The following is a 26765-nucleotide window of genomic DNA, read 5'->3' as shown; positions in this document are numbered from 1 at the left end:
ATTTATTTGATATTAACTGCATTAGTATTGTGTTCTTAAAAAAAACTATGGCTAACACTTTATAATAAGTATACAGTAATAAAGTGTGTGTCTGTGTGTGTGTGTTTTATGTATTTGTAAACAATACAAAATTGACAGAATTTTCATTTTTAGATGAACTATCCCTTTAAGAGTAAGTCTGACCAATCAAGATTTCTAAACTGTCATTATGAACTAGATAATGCTAGTTCAGCTTGTCATGTATTAATATGATGTGGAAGAAACAATTGTTTTCTTTTTATATTTTTGTCTTAAATAATGAAAATTATTTTGAACGGCTAATATTTTCTGTAGCATTTTTATAAAAAGAACAAACTCACACTTGTTTCTTAAAATAAGATTTTTAATATTACTTATTATCATAAAGATATATTTACACACTTTACAGAAATAGAAAATAAAAACACAAAGCTACGCATGAAAGGAAAATAAAATAAGTACTCCAAGAGCTAAAGCTTATCTTTTATAAATTAGAAACCAAAAGTTCAAATATGTACACAGTATTTCAACCATTTCTGATACACTTGTTTAATTCATTTATTTATTCATTTGTTTTTGCCCAGTTCAACATCAAAACAGAGACAGGGACTGTACATTTGGCCAGGTGAGTTTGATGAGCACACACCTCCAACAGGAATAAAGAGGAGGAGTAATACCTTGCCGTTACGCTGCTTTTCACATGGCCCACTAATACTGTTGAAATGCCAGGCCTGACTACAGATTTTGAGATTTGAAATGGATGAGTGTGCTGAACAAACAGGCCATGTGTATGGATGCATGTTTTGGATAGAGGTTAGAGCTCTTTGTGGGTGTGAAATCTTGTTTGAAGTAACAGAATAATCAGATCATTCTTAGCATCCCAAGCAGTTGGTGGACATTTGTGAATTGTTGGGATTGGATTTCAGTTACTTGATCTGGTCGCCACATTTTACATGCACCGTGACAAGCTAATTGAAAACAAGCGGCCAAATGGGTATTTTCTCTTGTGATGAATCACAATGGTAAAGAGGAGTTTTGTATTGTTTTCTGGGCTTTTATTCTTTGTCTCTAAACGATCAAGGGAACTCATTTCACTTTCCACAGCTCTGTTTTCAACATACAAATACCTTCTGGATACCTTCCTCCCATGCAAAAGTCTGTACTCAAACAAAAGACCTCTGAATGATCAAGTGGAACGTGCATACAAGTGCATAGGACTAATGATGAAGCCAAATTGGGCAGAAACACATGATAGAGTAGGAATGAGTTTCTCATGTGAGCTCTTTAAAGAAAAGCAAAACATTTGTACAAAATGATTTGTGCTCTGTAAGTATAATGCGTGTGTTTGCCATTTCAGTATTGAGTCTGGACGTGCTTGTACTCTTGGTGCCGCAAGCTCCATTAACCTGATGTGCTGACGGAGACGATGGACCGAGTTCGACTGCGGAGGAGGGTGAGAAAGCTTTTTTGTGTCCACGACATATTTTGCAGCAGACTACTTTTTCTACACTTTTTTTTTTTTTTTTTTTTTACGACCTTACACACAAAAATAAAATACAGCTTTCCACACTCTATCGAAAAGTAAGCTTTGGACAACCAGCTAGACAAGAATCAGTCAATTAAATTGTCACAAGACACTGGAAAACCATTACATGCCAAAAGACTTGTTTTCAGGATTTAATTTTCCAGCAGCATAATGGAATTGCAAAAGTGCAGCCTTGCATGTCCGTACAGAGAACTGTTGGAGGAAAGCCAAGTGATTGATAGGGGTCTCTGCTATAGCGAGCTTTGGATTTTGTCATATTTGTCTTTGGATGTTTGATGAAACGGATAACCATCACCATCGGTGGGAAGGGGGATCGGGTCGGTTGTCGTAAGTAGCAGTGACGGGCTAGTTTTTCAAGATTCAAGGCTTGAACTGAACTGAAACACTGCTCGATGGTCCTCCCTGGAGGGGCAGCTCAGCTCTGGTGAGGATGGTGAAGATACATTCATGAACAACAGTGTGGATACAGGCATTACTCTGCACCTCTAACAGACTCTTCAGACGGATTGTACGGCAACTCAGCCGCCCAAACTTAGATCTTCTCTGCTTTCTGACCTACTGATCCATGAAGCAGAGCTCTCGGGAGAACTATCGTTCTGAGAAAGCGTTAATGAAATCCACATCTCTGTCTGAGAGGGTATAAAATAATCATGGCGTGACTGGAATTATTAGTATTCACAGTGCCCTAAGATTCGATACATTTTTAATCGAGGTGAGCTCGGCTGGGTGTTTTACCACTGTGGTTTTTAGGCACTCTCTTATGAAGATCTGATTTTGCCGCGAGGCTGTGTTTGCGGATAATACGCGGCGGCTCTCTGTTTCCATATCCACAGACAAACGGTGAACAGAAAATCGGGGGAGGGACTCAAATGCTAATTTGGAATAACTTGCCGTGTTGTCTAATTAATGAGTTTAGCTAACAGTGTCATAAAAGCCTCTAATCTCAGCCTCATAATTTGTGTCTGACTGAAAGTTATGAAGGATTGATAAGGATTGATCCTATTTATAGATTATTACATCATTAATCAGTCGAACGCTAAGGTAGTGTGGTCATGCCAATTTGACTTGTGAGCTCTATCAGACTTGAAAGAGATTTTAGCGATTCCAATCTAAAACCGATTAGCAATGGGGTTTAATAACCGTCACAGCCGTCTGTGCTAAAGAGGCTCAAACTCAAAAGGCAACTGCTCCCACTGGGGAGAGAACAATAATGGCTTGTAAAAACTTAGTCTGAATATGTAGCTAAAGTGGTGGATACATAAGCATGAAGCTAAATGGTGCAGATACAAATAATGTGTATTTCTTAAATAAATGCATGTAATATAGACCATACAGGCTTCTGTCACAGCACCCTGAGAAATGAATTGAAATATAACAAAAATAACACCAAAAGAATGAGAACTAAACAAGAAATCATTTCCAGTATGATGTCAAATAAAGGCATAGAGTTCTGTCAGTCAAAGAATCTGGTCAAGGGGACAATCAGGCTAAATCATCAGATCTGTATGGAATTTTCTTTTTCTCTTTTTGGTCTAATGTCTTCAAACCATGCTACCATTGCCTTTACATTGGATGTTCAAACAAATGGCAAAATGCATACATGTGGTTAGTTGTTATGCTTCCCCGAAGATAAGAGGTAACATGTTTACTTTTCTTCTCCTGGCAGCACTGTGGAGTATATTTGCTATTTGGCACTTCATTAAAAGGAGAGATGGTCCGCCGTATGAAGCAGATCACCCTGGCCAGTTAACAGTCATGTATCTCTGCTGTAAAGCAGCGTGTGTCATGGGGGAGGAGAAGAGGGCTCAGGACCGATGATCTCACGCTCATGGAAGTGGAGTGTGATTTTGATAATGAGACACTGTGGCTTTATCCTTAAGCTTCGGATGACTGACAACTCTTAGGCTCATTGGTAGGATGAAGTGCAATGACCATTGGACAGCACAATGAGATGCAATCAAGCTGTTTTACATGGATGTGCCAATGAATTATATTCATTTCATATTTTAGAGGTCATTATAAATGAACCAACATTGAATGCATTTACATGCACAATCTGCAGATTTATACTTATTTATACTTATACAAGGTGCATACTTATTGTGCACGTGTGTGTTAACATTTTGGCGCCAAAACTCGATTCAAACAGTTTATCTCATTTAAACATGGTTTCTTGCATTGCCAGGCTTCTAGAAAGTATTTTTTTTGTGTGTGTGAGTGGTTTTCATGTAAATGCACTCATGCTATTATTAAGCTAACTATCCATTTTTTGTTGTAGGCAGATGATCAAAGTTGTGCCAAATGTGAAAAATTAATGTTGCTGACTTGGCCATAATGGGCCTGAACAGTTAGTTGTGCCTTATTTTCGTTTCCCTACCACTTTCTTCCCTCATAAACACAGTTTATAAGCCAAGAGTTGCCAACAAGTAGCAATATGAAAAAGCGATGTGGTCACCTTCACGCTGGAGAGAATGGGACTAGCAAACCTCGGAGAAGAAATGCTTTTCGGACTATAACTGTTTGGACCAGGCTCCCCACTGCTCACACATCATGCAAAGTGTGGCCATGAAAGGGCTCTAGAAAGCAAATGAGAAAAAACCACAGGAGGAGAGAGACAGACAGAGAGAGACAGAATCTGATAGCTCGGGCTCAATACCCCCCCCCCACCCCCGTTCCCGGCCCACAATTCTTCGTAGAGCTGAGGGTGAGTGGCTTGTCCTGGTTTTTTGTGGACAGAAGAAGAGTTGCTTGAAGAACCAGCAGGTGCTATGGACATCACTCTTCAGGCTGGGCTAGCAAAGGCCCCTTGTTGCAAGGCCCCCCAAGGCAAAGGAAGAGCATAGAAATCAGAACCAAGGGGGAGGGCACTCTAAGCTGTGCCTGTGGACAAAAGAAAAGAGACATGAATAAGGTACAATACAGGGGTTTTCTGTAATTTTACTAATTGCCACAGGTAGTGGCTACCGAACGTATGACACAGCCAAGAAAAGAACAGTTAGAGCAAGTCTTTAAATATCCTAAAGGTTACTCAAAATATATCCAGCTAGTTATTTCAGTATGCAGTATGGATCATCAAGAAAGACATGCATACAGGATTTGAATGGCATAATGGTGAGTAAGTGATGACAGACTTTGTTTTTAGGTGAACTACAAGATGCGTTGTTTTAGGAAAATCTGTGAAGGCAGCTGGATAACGCATTGGGACGAACTTAATAAAAAAAAACAAGATGGCAGATGAGACGAGTGAAATGTTTCATTCTGTATTCAAAGGTATCAATAAAACCAGTTCAGTGCAAGTAAAATTGTTAGTTTACTCTATATTTATTTGTCCAACAGTATGTATTTTTAAGCTTATTGAAGGGATAGACATCATTTACTCACCCTCATGTCGTTCCAAACCTGAATGCATTTCTTTCTTCTGCAAAACACAAAAGAAGATATTTTGAATATCTTCTTTTATGTTCCACAAAACAAAGAAAGTCATACAGGTTTGGAAAGACATGAGGGTGAGTAAATGATGAAAATAACAAAATTATTATGCCAAACTACTGAAATGAATGGCAGAGTCATGTCTGTCACGTAGGACGTTCCATGATGACTAGGATTCTGCCTTTATACATTGATCAAATTCATGCATCTGGACTGTAACACTAATGAGCAATGAGAACCATCTTTTTTCTTTCTGTGTTACACCTGCATAGTTTTGTGTTTGAGTAACGTACAGTGATTCTTATCTGAACCATGTTTTGATTGTGACTCATCACATTTGTGATGCTCTATGACATCATGCCGATTGTCAGAAAATACCAACAACAGGGAGCATTTTAAAAGAGAAACGTTGTGTCAGGCAGTTGTTTTCTAATCATCTAGTGTGCCCCTTGGTACTTAATGAGGCAGATTTTCAATGTCTAGCTCTCTGCAGTGCAATGCCTTTGTGCTAGGAAGTCTTTGAAGAGGAGGTCTCTCAACATGTGTTGTTCCTCTTATATGTTGTGGCATCTGGATCTTGTAACGGGTTATTCATTCTTGTGTTCTATTACCACAACCTTCAGTTCTCATAATCTTCAGCTGAGCTTTTAACCTCCTTTTCCATTTACTTCCCAGAGCATTCACAATGAAGAAGCTCTGTCCAATGTGTTGTTTAGTTAAACCCCAGCAAGCAATAGCCATCATTTCACCGTCAAGGTTAACTATAGACCTGATAGTCTGGCGAGAGTAACCCACTAACCAGACTAGCCGAAATAACATCGAATTTGTTTGCATGTAATTTTAGCCAAAATAACTTGTGAGATGTATGATATTCCATCATGTAAGGCAAGTCAACAGTGATAACAAGGAGTTTGGCTTAATTTCTTTGACATGTTCTATATAGCATAGATTATGGTTAGACATCTGTTAAATTTTCACTGACAGCCCAGAGTTTGCCATATTTTTTTTTAGCCTATACGTCACGGCTGTGTTTGGACGGCTATTAGATGTATTTTAAACGCAAAATTGCTTGCTGGGACTGGTTGGTCTTGAAGGAATATTCAGGGTTTCAGGCAAGTTAAGCTCAATCAACAGCTCTTGTGGCATAATGTTGATTTACCACAACATTTATTTAGAACTCTCCTTTTCTTAAAAAAAAAAAAAAAACATTTTATAGATTATAGTGAGGCATTTACAATTGCAGTGAATGGAGCCAATCCGTAAATGCTAAAATATTCTCAATAGTACAGCCACAAGATAAAACAATATGAATGTTAACAAGATATTTGTGTGAAATGGGAAATCAATTACTTACCATTTCCAGTTATATCCAATTTTATAACTTTGTTGCTGGGACAACATAGTGGCAACGATTATAAAAATTACGAGAACAACCTTATAGCTAAAATAATACACAAGGTTTAAAAAATAAATGAATACAAGTGTTCTTATGAATGTAGTTGCGTGACATTTTTGCATTATGATTCTGCAGAAATTGGCCCCTTTTATTTCCATTTACTTTTTTTTCTTTCTTTTTTTCTTTTGTGGTAATGAACCACATCATCATGTTGTTGATCGAATTAACATTGAAATGCTGTTGATTGAGCTTAACTTTGAACTGTGCAAATTCCTTAAAGGAGAATGTAATATATATATATATATATATATATATATATATATATATATGTTATTATCCCCTTGGTGTTAACTTAAGTTCTCAATTCTAGTCAAGCAATGATTTCCTTCTCTGACATCCTTCTCATCTGCAAGCACGGTGATACTGCATAATGAAAAAAGAAAAAAAGCCTTTCAGGTGCCTCCACTGTGGCCTTATTCGGTGGTTCTCTGTCTGTTATCAGCCCTTGAGGAGAGTTAATTGCCCCGGTCAGTCTGTGCCCCGTTTTAGCCATAGATGATGAAGTGTGAGGCTACATTTCTCACACTGCACAAAATGTGAGATGTTGTACACAAGCCAGATGCAGGTCAAACACTTTAGTGGGAGTCCCATCTGGGCCATGGACTGATTTACTGTACTGTGTCATACAGTAATTATCACAACATGTTCTCTTTAGCGATAAAATGTCTGTCAAGGAAATTAATATTAATGTAAACGTATTACATTGTGGATATAATGAACTGTGAGTGGATTAGGAGAAGAATTTTGGGGTTTGGTACCGCAGGATTGATTGGCACATTAGTCGCCTCAAATGAACTAGTTCACCAAAGCGGGCCCAAAGGAATGTGGGTGAATGTGCTAAAAGACATGAACTTTGAACCCTAGTACGGCATGAAGGGAGCTGAAGAAGGAGCCGAATGAAAGAGAAATCTTCGTCTTGTTTGGGGTTGAAGTGCTGTTTGTGGACTCTACATTGTGAGTCACTGAGCCGTTCCATTTAATGGAGCTACACAACTTCCTGCAGTTCTCCTCATTGTGCTGCCAGTATTCTGGAGATCAAAACAAGTATCAACTGCCTAAATCGCTCAAAGAATCTGTGCATTTTATTGGTCGGGATGGGAGTACATACATAGGCTTTGCTCTTTGTGTCATTTAGACATTTTGATTTTTTCCCCCCTTAGATTGATGAAGCAAATGAATGGTAATTGTTTACCAAGTTGAACTTTTTTTAATTTGCTATTTGAGGGTTTGGGATTTCTCACTCTTTATTGCCTTCATCTCTCAGCTTTTAAAGACGATTAACTGTGCCATAAAGAGCTGACTTGTCCTTCTCCATAGCCTATGGTCCTATATAAAGTTAATTTATGGCAAGACTCTGCAGGCTTGTATTGTGAACTCCTGTGGGGTCATTGTACCCTGTTTCGTCACCTTACTCTGTGGACTATGTAAAAAAGCTGTGAATGAGTTCTTGAATATGTCTCTGTTATCCACAAACATTTTTTGAATCTTTTTTTTGTTAATAAAAACCACTCCGTTTCTGGAAAAAACGTGGGTCAGTATTTCAGCACGAAGCCTGTAAGTAATAAAACATAAACGTGCTGATAACATCTGTCAGATACAGTTCTCTTTTATTTATTGACGTTGTAACTTGAATGTTTCATTAAAATATAGGCTTTGGTGCTACATCACTGAAAATTTCTCTTTGTAAGAAGAGAAAAAAACTTTTATTAAACGTAAAAAAAAAAAAAATGTTGCCGGAGGAATTGTTTATCTAGACGTTAAGTTAAATATCCTTTTTATGTGGAAAAACTAGCTGTAGCGGTTCAGACGAGATTCTGGAGTATTATCTTTGGATAGGGAATTTAATTGGCATTATTAGGATAACGGAAACATGTTGACTCAGATATAATACAACATTTACATTGTATTATATTCCACTCTGTATGGGTTTTGTAGATCTTCTGGAGAAGATTGGGACCACAGAAGCTGGCAGTCTAAAGTCCGGTAATCTCATAAAGACATGCAGTTTTTCTGTGCCAGCAGTAATCTATAATTCATGAAAGAAGTGAATGAGCGAGCAGGTTTCTGTCAATCACAGTCTCCCTTTTTTCATGTTATTCTCCTGCATTTCCAACCTTCCTCAGTATGCACTCGATGATTGAAACAGGTGCTTTCTTCAAGGCCTATCCAGAACTGCTCCATTTATAGATGAAAATTAGATTGTTTTCCCCCCTCTTATTGGTTACTCATATTCTGTTCTGTGCTTATTGTTGCTTTCAGGCTATTGCATTGGTACAGTAATGTCAAACTGACCTTGCTCTAAAATGGCATGGGCCCCTTATGGGAGAGACGGGGTCGAGGGCGTCTCCTCCTCCAGCCAGAGGGTCTTTGGCTCCGGCCGGCTCGAGCGGTATTCTGCCGTAAAGGAGTCCTCATGCTGCCCACCTCCTCCAGCTCTTTGCTATGCTCGGTGGAGGCCATTGGACCTGCGGACAGAAAAGGTACATGTGAATTCTGAAACCCAACTTAAAATGATAAAAAGGACAATGCACTTGTCTATTTTCAAAGTATCTTGGTCACTTTGGTTAAATTGAATTGCAAAAAACAATGTCTTCAAACAAAAAAAATGTTCCAGTGGTTGGATAAATATGTAGCCCTGCCCCAAAATCACAACATTGGCTGAGCCAGAGTTACATATTATATATTTCACCTTTAAGAAACTGCACAAAAACTACCAGAAAGTCCCTCAACACTGTCACGGACACTGTTTACATGCAAATCTTTGAACTTCTCACTTCATGTCAAGAACAAGGGACAGACACTTGTCCTGAACACATATTTGTCTGTGCGTCTATGTGCACTACGCTGCTCGCTTGTCAGTGTGCTCAGATGTTTCCAGTCATCTCTCAATAAGTGCGAGTAGATCCTTTAAACCCGTCTCATATCCACAGCTTGATCCATATCAGTGCGTCTCTAACCTCTAACCTCTTTAGAAAAATCAAACAAGTCCTCCGGGGAGAGCAAACATTCTGGGAGGTTTTGGGGAGACCTTGATCTGTGCAGCACTGTCTGATGTCAGTGATCTCCCATTCAAGTCCTGAATTGGCTTTCTAAGGGTGTTTTGTTTGAGTTCATCATAGGTATTGGATGTCTTTCCATGGATAGTTCCTAGTCTTCCTAATGACAGAAGCAAGAATCAATGAGTCCCGTCTTTTTTTTTTCTACATTATTTAAGGGGATGAATGGGAAAACGCACCCGGTCAATCATCAGTTATGTTTCCCGTTTCAGGCCACTGCTCTCCAATCCTTTATTCCATAGTAATACACATGCCATACTATCCTCTTTCCGCTGAAGCTCATGAAGATAATTCACCCCGTTCTTCCAAATTCATCTCCCCTTTATGCATACGTCTTTCTGCCTTTTTTGTCTATGTTTGTCCTTAACTCCAACGCATTCAAAAACCGCTGCCAGAAATGTCTTAAAAAAGGAATCTTTCAGTGAGAGCTCAACAAATGCCTATCCTACAGAGTAAACAGAGAATCCCATTAACCTTTCCCAGCAAGAACTTGAATGAGATTATTCTCGTTGGGTCAAGACATTCCTAACATCTCCCTGGGGAGTGACAGACAACCTAAATTAAGAAGACAACAGGGAGCAGATTTTCTTTCTTTCTTTTTTTTTTAAATATCATAGCACGAACAATTCTTGTAAATTAAATCAAGTCAATGTAAGAATGAGCTCAATTTTAGACCTTCTAGACATTCTTGTTTTGGAACATGGTAGCCGGTTTATAGCTTGTTTAGCTGGTCCAGGCTGATAAACCAACTTCGAACAGCTGGTAGACCATCTTGGATGTAAAAAAAACAACATGGAGAATCTAGAAACCTGCTTGGATCAGGCAGAAACCAGCAAACATGTTACAAAACACATCGATTAGCTTAATATGGATTTTTCAGCAGGAAAACGCAAATTAATGACTAATAGCTATTCTCTCTTTATAACTTTCTCTTTCACAGAGAGGATCAAGCAGCTAACGGTATACGATTTGAGTTCGTAATCATACAGCCTTGAAATGACTTAAATCTTTGACGGTTAGTACATGTAGTGACTGGACGACATGAGGCCAAACACATTGCCTGTAAGTCTGCTTATGAGTTAAATACCCTTAAACTATATTTTTAAATTCCTGACAGCTCAAATTACATTTACAAACTAATCGCCTTTAGTTGACACATTACACATTCACAGCGGACTAATTCGACGAACAGTGGACTAATTCATTTGCCCCACAGAAAGACTTCATTGCATACTTCAACATCTCATGGAAAAAGGAAACCACGCTAAAAACCCATCTATCCACCAGGCCTGCTAATCCGAGCATTAACCTCCTGTTATTTCTCCACAAATGAATGAAGCAAGTTTACACATTCTGTCTGCATTCAAGTCATTTCTTTCTAATCTGAGGGGTTTAACATTTAAAAAGTCTCCATGTGATCAGAAATTTCCCCCACCCGGTTGGTCCTTTAAAACACGTAGGATCAGCTGTGAGAAACAGGCCAGGAGTCTTTTTGCTTTTCCAGTACCATAATCACTCAACCCAATATATTGTTCTCTACAGCGTGAGGAATAGTCTTGAAATCTCTCTGAGGGGTCAAAAACACAATGTTTTTCGTCCAGGCAGGCAGAAGTGGCTGTAATTACACCTGGCTGAGCTGAACGCAGCACATCACCGCAGCTCTACTATCAGCGTCTGTCATGAACCTTTCCATAATGACACAATTTAGATGTTTCCTGCCATCACCATCTGACAGGCAGCGTTTGCTGCCCGCTTAGCTTTGAGGGGAGCAAATCACTCAGAAAATTGTCATCCCAGGCCGCAAACAGGAATGCTGCTAAAAATAATCTCTGGTTGTGATAAGAACAGCATTTATGAATCAACTCAAGACATGCATTGGATTGATGAAGAGGGAAGTCTATTTTAAGCACTCAGAATCACTCTATTGTCTGTTTTACGACTCTTGGCTTCTTCTTAATGTGCATAGCTCCTTGTGTGACTCTGCAGGTCGTATCTTTCCACACTTTGTGGTATATACAAAGTGACAGGAGCAATAACCGTGGATATACTATAATAGATGGCATATGCTGATGGGATCTTCCTCTACTTGCTGCTTGTTTACCAGACCCACTCAGGGATGAAAACGCTCTAGCCCCCTTATTGCATTAGATCTGATGGCGCTGATAATGGGCCTCCTTCTCACCAACATAATTTCTTCCAGGTTCACCACCTAATGACAAGCAAGTCAGGAAGTAATATTCCACTTGATGCTTCTCATGATACCAGCAGTCTTATCTGAAGATGGCAAACTCTTAAAGTGAAAGTTCATCCAAAAATTAAAAAATCTGTAATCATTTACTCATCGTGTCGTTTCAAATTTGTATCACTTAATTTTTCTGCGGAACACAAGAAAGACCTGTCTCAGTGTTTTTTTTTTTTTTGTCCACACAATGAAATTCATTGAGGTCCAGTGTTGATTTGGACCCCATTGACGTTCATTGTATGGTAAAAAACAACAACAATTTATCTGAATGTGGAACGTAATTATATTACTGGAATTTTGGTTGTTGTACGTATTGCGGCACGTTTTCACAATTTTAAAACAATGTACCACCTACATTAAACCCTGTCCTAAACCAATTGTAACTGACAGTCTGAGCAAAAGCATATGCTAGATGAAAACACATTTGCTAAACTAACCATGCCATTTTAGCTTACTTCTACAAGTCTTTGATCTCTTTTATCAAGTGTTGTGATTTGTACTTGAGTGAAATGCTCTTCCAGTTGAACTACCGAGCAAGTTTACTGCATCAGGAGCTCGTTATGTGATGCAGATGTCAAAATGTACTAGTTTACAAATCATGCATTATGGTACATAATTGTACAATGAGCCACACGCACAAAAAACTTTATTAATTGATAATCTGCCCCTGTAATCATAATTTGTGTGAGGGGGAATACAAGTTGTTGTTGTTTTACTGCCACTAGGGCTGGAAACTGCTGTGAATTATATAGTTATGTTTTTGAAGTTTTAGGCAGGGGCACTTTTTTTTTATGAGCCTACTGAAATTTTCATTTTGGGAGGCGTTTGATCGAGTTTAAAAAAGTGAGAATTCTGGCACACTAAAATGCTGAAGTCACCACGGCTTGCTCACACAGAGATGGTGGCTTGACAGGAAGTGTTCAGATAGGTCAGATTCATCCAGGCTAATGATAAATAGCCAGATCGTTGCCATCTCATCCTCTAGTACCACGCTCCTTAGGTTCATCCATTATGTTGACTTTTTAACACGACTGCCTCGCCTCGCCTCCGCTGGACACCTTGTGTCTGATAGTGTGTCCCTGTAAATCCCAGGGCTGCCTCTTAGCCGAGAGAGTTATCCATCACCCAGCACTTTCCTGACAGGGAGAGAGAGGCCCAGGCTAGGCAACGTTTATAAAGGGCCGAGTTCAATCTGATGAATAGTTCACCGAATTTCTCTGACTGGCCTAAATTTACAATACACTCCCTGTGCAAACACACAACATGAAAAATAAAGAGCCGAGGCTTCCAATAGATATAAAGTTTAGGCTAGTCGGAAGACCTTTTAAACTCGGGGCACCAGATGGATCTAATCTTTTACTCACTACTCCAGGAAGTGAGAGATTAGATCTACTTACACGCAAAGCAGAACCAGGTGAGGAGAGGGCAACACTTATTTATGGCTGGTTGTACTACATGCATTATCTCTGCTTATACATTTGCCCTTCTAGCACCTCCACCACCTCCCATCAACCAAATTCAACGACCAATCAATGTGTAATATAATTGCTCTGTCTATGCAAATCAAAACCGTCTTGCTTGGTTAGTTTGTTTGCACAACGTTATATAGGAGTATTGATTTGTTTGTCATTGCTTGCAGAATATTCTGCTTGACGTACCCCATCTATTTATTGTGAAGACGTGGATGCAGCAGTGCCTAGGTGTTTGTCTGACATCCAGCCTTTCACTCTCTCCACAGCTTGAGACTGCAGTCATAACAGCTCTTGTAAGGGCGTCTCCACAAACATGCATAATGGATACCGGCAACGCAGCCACATCATAAGTCAAAGGTGACACAAAATGTTATGGAGGTTTGTGTATTTTCTTATCTTTTGTTTTTAATAGCAGCCTGAAGCTGATGAGGTTTTGTGTGTGGCTCTATCTAAAGAATTAGAGCATGTCTAAACAGATCCTGTTTATACTGTACTTCAAATGTAAAAAGTTAACAGGCCTTTGGATGACATTGAGTGTGCTTACATGCATTTTACACTTATTAAGCAGACAATGTGTAAGGTCATGCATGAACTGTGATTTATAGGGGTATTGCTAGATAAAGTGTGGTTTTAGAAGGCATGCAAACAGTGAAACGTAAATATTATTTATTTTTTAGGTTAATAGAATATTGAATTCATGGAAGTAATAGGTAGATTTGATTGTTTTTAATCAGTGAAATATGATATACAAAATATATTTAAAATAAAAATGTAAAATGTGTGTACAAATGTATTTATAATATAAAGTATTCATAATGATTTTAAGCTGTGTATATGTAAATGCATTTAGAGTACTTTAGATGTTTGGTAATATTTACAGAAACGGCCAAACATACAATAATATATGTGTAAACATGACGTACAAATACCTATAAATACTAATGAGATCAGGCTGGTCATAATTATTTTTCTGTTAGCCCAATTAGCCTCTCTGTTCTGTGTCCTGGTGGCTTACTCAATGCATGCACATCTTGTTTGCATATCCGTCTGTTTCAAAGAAACCAGAAAAAAAAATTATTACAATTTTGCATTACATTAATCATTTTAGCATATGTATGAAATTACACACAGAAAGGTGCAGCGTTTATGCTGTGTGTGAGGCCAAATAATTTCCAAAATCATTTTGTGAATGACTGTTGGTACTTTGTTTTGCTTGCATATGTGCGAGAAGAGGCATGGAGTCCCATGGGGGTGTAACCATGGCTGACGGTGTGTGACGTCAGAGGCGTGATCCCCAGTGTCTCGGAGGACATTCATTCAATGAAATAAGAGAGAGAGAGCTCCACACTTAGCTGCTTTTTTTTCTCCGCCACACACACAGGCATGACAATTTGATGCCCGCTAAGACTATCCTTTAGCTAGTCACACTTGATCATGAGCATTATGCTTAGAATGAGACGCGTTAATTAGCATGAAGCCCCGTATGAATCACTTGCCTAGCTCATAAATAAGACCCTGTTACACTAAATTTCCTAACAGTGTGCTATTATGTCCCTAAATATACTACTTCTGATATGGAAATGATGTTAAAGAAGCCAGTAAGACTCCCCGAGCGGCGTCTTAAATCAGCAGCCTGGCCTTTTGAAGCCTGGAGTCGCGGCTCTGCTTATCGCATGCCTACCAGTAGTACAGGGTCTTGGCATAAACTGGTACCAGTCTCTAACGTGCTCTCAATCCACGTTTCCATGGCAGCCGCTGTGAAAGGCACTCACTGAGGAGCAAGAGAATGACATTGTCAGCTGGAATGGATCAGGTTTCCCAGTTTACAAATTTCAGCACAGGTCCATTAATAGGTGGAGGTAGGCAGTAAGATTGCTTAACCCTTTCCCAGGCCAGTCGTTGTATTTCATCACATCGGGGGCTGTTTGATATTCAGCATTGTGCTGCTGTGATAGCACGCGGCATGCAGGAGAAAATGAAGGCGTGCATTGTGTTCTGCAACTCCGGAGAGGAACAAAATCGCATGAAAAGTTCACAGACTTTCCCACACCTCCACTTTGAGCTCCATTACTGAAAATAAGAGCAGCACTCTGATAAAAGTGGCTGAAGCTTCTTGTCACTGCTCTTTTCTCTGATCGTTTTTGACACCTTCAGATGGTGTGCAGCCTTGCAAGCAAACTACACATGACCCAAATTAGCGCTAAGCTATAATAATGTGGTTAGAAATGGCCCGGTTCCGAATGATCAGAGAGCTGCAGGTTCAAAGCGCTACGGCTGCTGCCTTGACTGCTAATGATGTGTTGAGAGAAAGAGAAAAGACGGGAAAAAAGGGGAGAAGGCTGATTAAGACTTGCTCAAGCTCTTGCACCAGCACTTCAGACTGGTAGGGGTGAATCACTGGGTAGAGGTTACTGCAGGTTGGACATTTAAGTACAAGAAAATCAAGAGAGCCGATCATGCAAAGCATCTTAAGTGCGATTTCTTCTGAATTGGCTTCCAGGGTAAAACAGCATGCCGTCTCAAAGAGGATTTACCTCCGAGGCGGGCAGCAAGGGCGATCGAGACCCGAATATTCTCGTCAGCAGTGATGGGCTCAAACTCAGCATGTTGGTAATCGTCAAGAAAGTGCTAGCTCTTTAGCTACGGGATGCTCCGGCAGTCTATTTCCAAGGGCTCTCTAATCGGTAATGAACCACATCCACCCCTTACTATTGTGCTGTCAGCTGTGAGCCCGCATGCATACTGTCTTTAAAGTGGACGTGTGATGGTATAGCTTCAATTCTCCTGCTTTGGGCCCAGTGTCTAGCTACTGAAAGGAGTGTCAACCGGTGCATGCTGGGATATTTCCAGCTGAGATCACACTAAACAATCAGTCATGAAAAGACACATATGTGTCATATGGATGAGAATGGACTGATGAAGCATGATTAACAGCTCAGATGTGAATGGCTGCTTGTGTTGTGTGATGGAGTGTTTTTGTTTAAGAAAATGTGCCCTGGTTCTCACAGTAACGTTGTGAGTCAAGTTACAGGCCATATTTAATTACTGACAGTTCATTTACCTTTTTTTGTTTATGTATGTTGGTATATTAACCACAGTGTTTAACCAGAATAAGATTAAATGTAAAGCTTCACAATCTTTGTGTAAACTATCTGTCTGAATTGTATATGTATTTACAGAATCCGGTTCCAATTGCATGCTAGTTTAACAAACAAGACTTATTCATTCAACATGATGTTTTTCTCTAGTATGCTTTTTGCTTCCTTTGGGATATAAGACATGATATAAACTATCATGCATATACCTCATTTGTTCTATACTGAAAGACGGGAATTTATATAGCATGATAAGATTTGCTTTGACTCATAATATATTTCAGTTTTGAATTGTTCCTTCTGGACATTTTAAAAACTATTTCCTATCAGCTGCCGTGTCTTTACAACAAAGGATGACATTCAGTATACTTATCAGAATTTGTTTTCGCTTCATAAGCAATAAATGTACACTTAATTTACATTTAATGTGCCTTGCCCTCTATCAAAGAGATCAGAGAATACACTGAGGCTTAAGTTTTTATTGGCGGTATAAGATTTGGTGCAATAAAATTGAAGGCATAACACATATCTTGTACCTTGAGGCTTGGAATTATGGGTAGTCCCAGTGGGGGAATCAGTAAAGTGTTCCAAAAACTCTTGAACACTTCTCATAAACAATCCAGTCAGTTTCTCACATCCATACTGCTCGGAGCAATAAGAGCCTCGGCTCTGTGTTTCTGAACAGATTTAGTGAAGTACCCAGAGCAGAAGCCTTAAATCAGGCTAATGGTTTGATGTGATATACTTCTGAAATAATCTGGGAAAGCTCACAATAGAAGTACAAACAACAATGTGCTATTTTTCTGCCGTTAACTGCGAACAAACCCGGGCCTGTCTGCTGCAAATGTGTTTTTCATTCCTTGCTCTTCAAATTGAGCATGAAAATAATTAAAGCACATTTATTCCTCGACTTGAAATATTTATACAGCATTTTGCTCTGCTGTTCATAAAAATGTCCACTCTGATCGTATCTGATCAGCGACCACAATAAACGTAATGCTTAATATTTGAAAAGGGAGCTATAAATCAGGTTAATATCGGGCCCCTGTGGACGCAGCTAGGCGTTCGATATATCTGGCTTTAATTAAAAAGTTGGGGAAAGAGAGAGATTTTGGGGGTGTTGAGGGGATATGTTTTCTGATGTTTAGAAGAAGGGGCCTAGCTAATGGTTTGTCAGCTTGCTTGTGGGTACAGGAGGCATGTAGCTAGCCAGATGCAGAAGTGTGATTCTGAGAGAGAGAGAGCAGTGAGTAAGCATCCATTTGAAGCAATTTTGGCACAGGGCCCTTTATATTCTCCGCATTTGTCCACCTGCAAATTCGGGAAGACCACCAGCTGTGAAGTTTTAAAGACCTTTTAATATTTTAGCGGCTGTGTTCCTCACCACATCAGAAGCCTGTATAATCGCTTTTTTCTTTTCTTTCTCCTCCATCAGCACCCTTCAGGATTTCTCCTCTGCATCTGTTTAAGTCTGATGGTGGAGGTGATCTGATATATTCAGAGTGCTCTGAATTGCATTATGCTTGCCTATAGCAATCATACATGTCAAGACATCCACCGTACTGCAACCGGGGAGCTTTTCTCAAAGGTTACCCTATGTCTTTACAACATGAGTTATAATAGAGCTCAGAAATTGTACTGTTGTTTTATAAAGGGCACTGTTTTATTGGTTGCTCTGCCGGAAAAATAACCACTTCCACAGCTCCGAGCAGATATTTATGAAGTATTTATAAAAAGTTGGCAGAGACTGCAAATGACCCTTTGCTTGATCTGTTAGAATGGGCATTATATATGTTTAAAAAAATGTCAGTATGTACATTAATATAAAGTAATAATTGTTCAGGGAATAGATCACCTTCATGCCATTCCAAACTTGTTTAATGAAACACTAACATTTAAGCATTTGGCAGACACTTTAATCCAAAACGTCTTGCATTTAATTCAAGGTAAACATTTGAGCTACATGAAGTGTTCACACTGCTCTTTTCCTTTGCTCTAAGCTCCAAAAGCAAAAGGCACTATAGAGATATAAAAAAAGGTCCATATGACTTCATGAATTATAGAAGTCTACTAATGCCATATGAAATGAACTTAAATGTAATAAATTTGATATTCACTGATAATCTTCTTCACCACAGCTCATTCATGTTTGTACATATGTAAACATGGTGCATTTGCACATATTGGACATACTGTATGCACATATTCCAATTGCACAAAATAATTTGTGAATGACATAACATTAGTCTTTTTTCAAAGTGTAGTATATAAAGGTCTCAGAACACTTCAAATTCAGCCTACAAGTCATATGGATTACTATTATGATAATTTTGTGCTTTGACAGCATTGTCTGTTTCATTGCATGGGGAAAAACACTACCTAACATTTTAATTTGTAGTCAGAATCGGAAGAAAATCACATGAGTTGGGAATGACATGAGGGTGAGTAAATGATGTTCAAACTGGTACATCACATTGAACTCTTCTTTATAGTTTATTTGCATATCTCACTCTGACAAATCACACTGCAGTCCTTACAGTGAGGCCATAGAGGATATCCAGGTTACTGATAAATCTGTATTGTGTGCGAGCATGTGCACGTATGTGTGTGCATAATATGCATGCTTGTGGAAGAGATGGGGACTCTGCCAAAAATCCATCATGCCTCAAAGCACCGCTGAATGATTCTTCATAATCCTGTGATGACCTTTCTGTAGTGCTCATCTCCTTCATGCTGCTTTGACACTATTATCATGTTATCGCTGGACATCTGGAAAAGTTTGCCTTTTTGTGTTCTCTCCATGGCCCCTATAATCAAGTGCGTAACCGCAAACACCTCCTTCACATTAAGTGAACTTATGGAATTATGATTTAATGCTTCCTGCGTGCTTTTAGCACATGGCCACTGGTGTTATTTCACAAAATATCCTGCTTTTTCCCCTCGTTCCTTCTAAAAGGAAACATTGTGTGGCTGAAGACTTCCTAATGAGCTTTATATTTGTTTTGTAAGGGTCTCACGCTGACCCAGGACAAGCCCGCGCACGATTTCTCCAATGCTACTTCAAAGTTTAATATCGAATAATAGCGTTGTTGACAGCTCGCATGAATTTGCCCTTTTCCAAAGAGCTGATTTCAAACATATAATGCCCGAGATTGGATCTCCACACCATCACCTGGACGAAGAGGACAAACCAAGCAGCTAAAATTACACCATCTCAGGACTTCTGTGCGTATATGTGTGTGCGTGTTTGCTCTCGAGACTGTATTTTTGAAAGGATTTATCCCGCGCTTCCGTGACTTTGAAAGATGAGGCGTCGATACCGGACTCGGACTGACAACCCAGAGTGGCTGAACTGTTTCCACAATATGAAGTGTTTACATACCAGACTTGAGAGTGGAAGACAGATTGCTTTCAGGATGAATTATGAGTGGCTCAATGCGCTCAAGATTTGCCCATTCTTGAGGGGAAGCCCATTACAAGAAGAGCAGATTGAGGTATGCGCAAACGAGATTAGCAGGGCCGCAGCCGTTCTGCTGGGTGACGCTCAATGCCTGCGGATGGCGGAGCCGCTGTCGCCTGTTGCACCATGACTTCTCTGCGTCCCCACCCTCTTTCAACCTCCGAGAAAGCAGTGCGCAGATCGTCCCCATTGTACAGTTGAGACGGATGGCAATTTCCAGCAAACTCCCAGTGTACTGGAAAAGCGTTTGTCTGAAGATGAAAGGCTTCACACCCGCTGCCTACACACCGAGTCGCTTCCAACACCTTCCCGCGACAGCGCGCAGCTCCGGCTCCCCGCGGCTCCCTCACCCCCATCTCATGATGGAGATAATACTATACTAATAGCGCAAACAAGGCAGTCTGACCTGGATCACACGTTAGTAGCCTGTCCTTCTGAGGATCAGGCTCAGGCTCCACACACATGCAGGGAGAGTGAAAAACGACACTGACCGTAATGCAAGGTAACTGCTTCCCATTTACTCGTGCAGAGACCAAAATAGCAGCATCTCTGTAACAAACGTGTGTGGAAATGCAGGGCGTAAGGGGCCGTTTGATACGGCAAGTAGCCACTACCCAGCACCCTTCAACATGCACACACTCTCAAACACACATGCTTCCCAGCAGTTGGACTTTAGAGAGATGTGAGCGTTTACACAAGGGCCACAGTGGTTTTTTAACACAACCCTGTTACCTGCATCACATCTGCAGGGTGGCCACCAGTCACCTGACTCGAGCTCACAGCTTTAAGACTTGCATGTCATCTTTGATCAAAGGTTTTATTGTGGAGGTAGATGAAAAATAACATGGTGTTTGAGCAAGAATTACATAACAGCACAATAGCAGATTGTTTTTGGAATAAATCATATGGAGGTTAAGCACAATAACTCTGATCTATGTAGCTTCAGCCCAGAGAGACTGAGAATCCATCTATGAGGTGGCACAGCCCAAAAGACATGGATCAAATCCACCTTTAAACATCTACTGAAACCATAAGTGCCAAGAGCATATCAGCGTTTTCTTGTGAAATCCAAATTAAAGAACCATCTGCTGTTTTTAACACCTCATTACATGCACCACAATACCGTATAGGAAAACACCTTACATTTACGACATCCAGGAGTACATAATCCTAGAAAGCCAAGCGTTACATGACACCAGGAAGAATCATCATCATCATCATCGCTGTTATTTTCCTACACATGTCATGGGAAAGTCAGCAAGTAATCCACCAATGGCACAATTAACTTCATTAAATGGGCACAATAACAAGCCAAACCTCTGCAGTGCAGTACAGCGCGCAGCCAGGTGCCGTTTTCCTCCTCTCCCCAGCCCCAGAAGGCTAACCATGCTGGGTAACTGATCAACTACAGCTGCCCATTCCCGTTCCCAAGGCTAACAGCAGAGAGAAAAAGATAAACACGAGGAGGCAACAGCCGTCACGCTCCGTACTTACCAGCACTGGCTGAACACAGCAGAGAAACCACCAGCACAATCACCAGCGTCAAGATCTTCACATTCATTTCTGCTCTCCCCTCCGTTTCCCTGCCAGTCGCTAGCTGATATACTGTAGTGGTGTGTGTGTGTGTGGATGGGAGGGAGAGGAGAGTGGGTGAGCGAGAGTGAGCGAGAAAGGGAGAGAGACTGTTTGCTCTTCGGTGCGCGCGTGTGTCTCTGTGTGTGTGCGCGGCTGCGTGCGTGTGTGGCTGTGAATGTGTTTGTATATCTGTGTGCAAGTGTGTGACAGCGCCGCTGAGATTGAGGGCAGGTTTCCGTCTGAGTTATCCTGCCGTAATGTGCAAATTTCCCTTTTGTGAATTGGAAGTCCAGTAGAATGAGTGTAAAAAGAGTCGGTTTGTATCAGGACGGTTTGCCTTGAATTAGGAGCCCAAGTCTCTTGTGTTGCTTATGTATCCCTGACTCTGGGGGTCACGGAAAAGGGGGCTTCCTCCCCCTCGGTATTAACCCTCCCACTGAGAGAGAGAGGAAGAGGAAAGAGGGTAGCTCTATGATATTAGTCAAACAGATACCCTTCTCAGAATTGTTTAAGTTGTGCGTGTCCGGAAACAACATCACATGAAGTAGAGATGGTTTTCTTCTCTCAAACATCTTCTCATATATAGGTAGATGAGTTGAACAGACCAACACAGTTCACTTCCATATCCTTGGTGGCGTTTTATTTTATTTATTTTTTGGTCCATTTTGTGTGTGCCAGAGAAAGCCTTATCAGGTCCTCTGTTGTTTTGTTTGATTTGCTGATTCTGAGTCATTTGTTTTGCTCTGTGTATAGATTTCTATTCTCTGCCAGAACAAAAGGTTTGATGAAAATCTGAGCGGAGGTACGTTTGGTAATGCATGAATTTTCTGTCATCCAATAAACAGGAAGTGTTTCATTTCTCATGCTGAATGGTGAGTGCTATGAAAAAGCCTTGAAGCAGTAAAACGTTTTAATATATATTTTCCATGAATTATATGGATACAAAGTTGAGGTATATTGTCATTTCATTCCATTTGTATTGTTTTTTTGCTTTAAATATTTTGTTTTCATTTGTATTTGTATTTACAAACTTTGGTAACATTAATATAGCTCAAACTGTTTATGACCCACCCTCTTCATTTTCAATGCCTAAATGAACGTTCCCATAATCAAGTCACTAAGAGAATCAAATACAAGTGTAGCTAGAGGCCAAGAGACTGTGGCAGTTGAGGACGGATGGACGCATTATGTGCTGTAATGTTGTCAGTATTGTTCTAATCAAGATGTCTACCATATGGTTTTGTTACAAAAATATCTTCTCATTACTTAGTACACTAGCTCAGTGCGTCATTCTGTCTTTCAAGACTAAATATTATGATTCAAAATACTGTTCAAATATATCTTCACAAAACATTTATTGCCACGGTTAAATGGCATTTTCGTTTCCAAGCAGGAGTCTAAATTCCACTGACACCCATTCAGTAAGTTTACTAAACAAATGAAGTGGCTGCTTGAGTCGCTGAGCATTCATAACCTGAATTTTGCTCATTTATATTCTGATTTCTGGGACCGTGGCTCCATCTGCCATTGTTTTCTGTGGTCATCCGTCCCAGGCAAGCATGTCCGTAGCACCCTCTTCAGACCTTACAACTGGAGCACCTTCCATTTTAGCATGGTCCACTTGAAGCCTTCACTCTTTGTGAAGTAATCCTCTTGTCTGGTACTGTCCAATGCAAAGTCTGAAGGTGCTTATCCTCAACCGACCTAATTTTAGCTTGGAGATAATTTGTTGAAGAACAGTGTCCAGCTTTTTTGCATGGCTGGTATCTGCTAAAACATGCCTGAATCGATTTAGTTGTTTACGTGAGAGGATTAATGCAACAGTTAACACACAGTAAACATAAATTTATATTCATTTACAGAATGCAACTAAACCATAATTTCCAGTAGAGTATGAATGGCATGTTGTAATGCTCTCAAGAAAGATACATAAGAGCATTTGTGACTTATAAAGGTTTTAAAGTCTTCCCAAAATTGCACCAAATTACCTTTAATCCTCTTTGGGTGTTTTAAGTACCTTGCATATGGGCATTTAAGTTTCTGCTTCTTCCATTTTAAATTCAGAGCTGCACATTTGTCCTTATTGGTTGTTAGACATGTTCATAACTGATGCACCTGGCATATCTGACCTCACAGGAAGTACTTGGATGTTTACAGGAAGTGCTTTAAGAGTAAAGGAATGCCATGCATTTCACGTGCCAATCCCATTCATCATCCGAAACCCTTCCTGATTTACCGTTTTATTAATAGTGAAGAATGTGTGTCCTCCCTGCAAGTTAAACTTAATTCAATCTGGATCATAGAAAACAAAGCTGTCCCCCACTCATGTTTAGTGATATCTATCAATACGGAAAAATCAACAGGTGTTTTTTCATCCGAAGCTATAAAAGGCAGCTTATCACACAAAATGTTTACTTTATTATTTGCCTCCATTCATGATTAATGTTCTTCCTGTTTGTTATCCGCCTCTTAATTGTTTCTGTGTTTAGTACACAGTACCTGAATAAATGTGGGCGGATGTTTGTTAGTGTTGTTGAGTGATCTGGTTTAAAATAGTCTGAGCTACTGAATCATGCCATCATATAGTGAGTATTGTTTTCAAGTCCTGTAAACATTGAAAGCCAAGAACTAGTTAAATGATATGGTAGTTTATGCCCATTGCCCACTGTAATGTTTAGCTATTTTTGGCAGCAACAGGCTTAATTAGTGAAATATTGAAAAATACACACATTGCCGTAATCACACTTCAGGTCAGTGGATTAAACTTTCATCCCATAATCATGTCTCCAGTCATGTCTTTCCAGTTGAGACAATCATGCCATTTCTACCACTCTCGTATATTGTAGGTAACGGATTGAATTTGTTCCAATAATTTACTTTACTAATATGCAATTTGTTTTTGTGTTTTTTTTTTTTTTCTGGAGCCTTGAGTTGCTTTCAAGGAAATTTATTGCAAAGGATTTGTGGCTATGCAGACAGTTGTTAATTTCTAGCTCATTATTTACCCTGGACCAGCCAATTATCTCCAGTGAACACTGGCTCTAGTGTTGCGTGACTCAGCAGCTGCTGTCTCCGTAATCCAGGTTATCCGGCCCATCAGCGAGAGAGGGCTAACTTGGCTAACATGGGATGACAGTTTAGGGTCACTGTCAATTCAATAGAGCAGATTTCAAATGCTTTTCACTTTATAGACAATATAAGGAATTCAAAAATCTCAGGTATTTTTTTGCATAGACACTGAGTTGCATTATGGCAATCTGTACTATTTTATTTTAGTAGTACAGATCAACTTTTTATTTTAGGTAATACTTTATTTTACAGTGTCCTTGTTACACGTTACTTGTAGTTACGCATAATTACATGCAACTAACCCTACAACAAACCTAATCCTAATCTTCTCAAAACCATATAGTAATTACACAATTAATATTACTCAGTACTTAAATGTATAATTACACTGTAACAAGGACACCTTAAAATAAAGTGTAGCTTTTTTCACCTTTGTAATAGTACAGATCAACATTTGATCAATCTTTAATTTTGATTTATTTTATTTTCATCTTTGCGTGCATATTGAGTTGCAGTGTTGATCTACTACAGTATTTTATTTTAATAACTCAGATCTACATTTATTTTATTTTATTGCTCTTGTACAGACGGTACATAATGCAGTTAGAGACATGTTACAGGAAAAAAACTGTAGTCTTTTTGCATAATCAATGAGCTGTCTTGTGTTTAAACAAAGAGATGTCTTTATACAGTCTTAAGCCCACATACTCCTTGTCATAGATTTACTCCAGAAACCTTAAAAAAACAAACTCACAACAGCTTTGACAGTGCAGCCAGTATCTAATCAGAGATGTGCATCTCTGGGATAGTTTCACAGGTGGCAGATAATGCAAGCGCTGATTTTGAAGTCACCCGGCTGTCTCTGTCTCAAAGGCTCTGATGAATACATCTCGGGGATCCTTTATAGCCGTGTGCTTAGTGGACTTTTGTGTTCTCTGGAGATACATGCCAACTTTTCTCATGGTCCTTTGGACTTCTAATGGTGCTGTTGTTCTTCTATATGCACTCCTTCCAGAGCCTTCCTTCCTTTAGCAGCGTTTTTTCATCTCAGCTTTCTCTCCTGTCTCTATCATGTAAAAAAAAAGAAAGAAGAGATATGCTGTTCATCTAGATCCGGAGTTCATTTATTGTAGCAGTAAGATGAAAAGAAGTCAAAACAAATTGAGAGATCGCAGAGAAAGCCATAGCAGAGTGTGTTCCCTTTTCCTCCCTGATGATATTCCGCTTATCGGAATTTCGATCAGTTCACACCGTCGCACGCAGTTTAGAAACGGCCGGCTTGGTTTGAATGGATGGTAGTTGTAAGTTCTCGGAGTTGGAAAGTAGAGTGTCAGCCTGGCTGTGGATCAGAGTCTGTGGAACTGATGCAAGCCTAGAGATAAGAGACTGTTTTCAGGAAGAGCGGCACGCGGGCATTCGGTGTTCCTGAACGGGACTTTGAAGTCGGACAATGCCCACTCCTCCACAATCTTTAATGATCTTCATCTTTATGAATGATCTGCAAATGACCAAGCAATCCTTCCTTGAAAATTTCTCCTGTTTACAGTTTCCACCGCCAGGCTAATCTTAAATCCCGTTAATGTTAAATAACCGATATTCCAGGTGTTTTGTGCCTCGTGTTTAGTCTGGAATGTGAGGTTACAGTCAGGGGACACTATAAAAAAATAGCAACTGTTGCACAGTTGTTAAACGACAAAGGAAAGTGCTAATTATGCTAAAAACAGTGTTACAGCATGTTGAAGATTTTCATCTTCCGATTATTTTCCTGTCCTCATTAGTGGTCTGCGTTCTTAATTTCATCATTAACATCAGTTAAACGTCTGCCGTTCTCTCCTCTGTGTATTGCAGCGGCAGTCTGCCAGCACAGGGGACTTTTGCAGGAAAATGACAGTCATTTTTATGAAGAGGTCATTATTTGCTCTGATGCAATCAGGCCAAGGTGAACAAAAGACAAGGAGAGGAGTCAATAAAGAAATGGATGTATCAAGTGCAGTTACAGGGTCATCTGCCATAAAAGCAGTAGCATGTTTTTACCCTGCATTCGCCATGGCCACGCTGATGGATTGCTCTTTCACTCGTTGCCCTCAAAGTCATTGTCAGAAGCTCACCCTGTTGTTTTTTTCTGGAGGTGACACTCTGTTTTAGAAATGAAGGGAAGAATGTGAGGTGTGGAAATGTGGTGGATGCCGCCTTTTGGCTTTGAGTGAATAGGAAATAAGAAGCCTCCATTAAAGCTATGGTGGAGTGGCAGTGTTTTGAACCCCGTCTTTGTTTCTTATATCTGTGAAATTCGCCTTTGATGCGCTGACACCTTCCCTGTTATGAATTCTCTTTGCTCTGTCTGTGA

General features: G+C 39.8%; 1 protein-coding gene and 1 long non-coding RNA gene across 3 annotated transcripts; one reads left to right on the top strand and one right to left on the bottom strand.

The window, feature by feature from the left end:
* Nucleotides 1-1372: 1372 nt before the first annotated feature.
* On the top strand, nt 1373-15711 carry LOC307008569. Of its 2 annotated transcripts, XR_013799854.1 has the most exons (4): nt 1373-1471; nt 8709-8929; nt 13486-13597; nt 14451-15711. It is a non-coding gene; the product is annotated as an uncharacterized lncRNA (long non-coding RNA). The 2 variants fall into 2 exon arrangements; XR_013799855.1 differs by lacking the exon at nt 14451-15711 and having other exon boundaries at nt 13486-14097.
* apln (apelin) lies at nt 1464-21693 on the bottom strand. Its single transcript, XM_079631491.1, has 3 exons — nt 21269-21693; nt 8742-8914; nt 1464-4444 (listed from the first exon to the last, which is right to left on the bottom strand). Exons 1-2 carry the CDS (start codon nt 21333-21335, stop codon nt 8748-8750), a joined length of 234 nt encoding a protein of 77 aa, XP_079487617.1. The 5' UTR covers nt 21336-21693; the 3' UTR covers nt 1464-4444; nt 8742-8747.
* Between the last annotated feature and the right edge of the window lie 5072 nt (nt 21694-26765).

Source organism: Phoxinus phoxinus (assembly GCF_949152265.1).
Source record: "Phoxinus phoxinus genome assembly, chromosome: 12".
NCBI classification, from domain to species: domain Eukaryota; kingdom Metazoa; phylum Chordata; class Actinopteri; order Cypriniformes; family Leuciscidae; genus Phoxinus; species Phoxinus phoxinus.
This window is presented reverse-complemented; position numbering and strand designations above follow the sequence as displayed.

Bases quoted from the DNA above. Each gene is read 5' to 3' on its own strand.
- apln (XM_079631491.1), bottom strand. From the start codon at position 21,335: ATGAATGTGAAGATCTTGACGCTGGTGATTGTGCTGGTGGTTTCTCTG. The intron at 8,915-21,268 runs GTAAGTACGGAG...TTCTGTCCGCAG, and splicing joins GCTGTGTTCAGCCAGTGCTG to GTCCAATGGCCTCCACCGAG.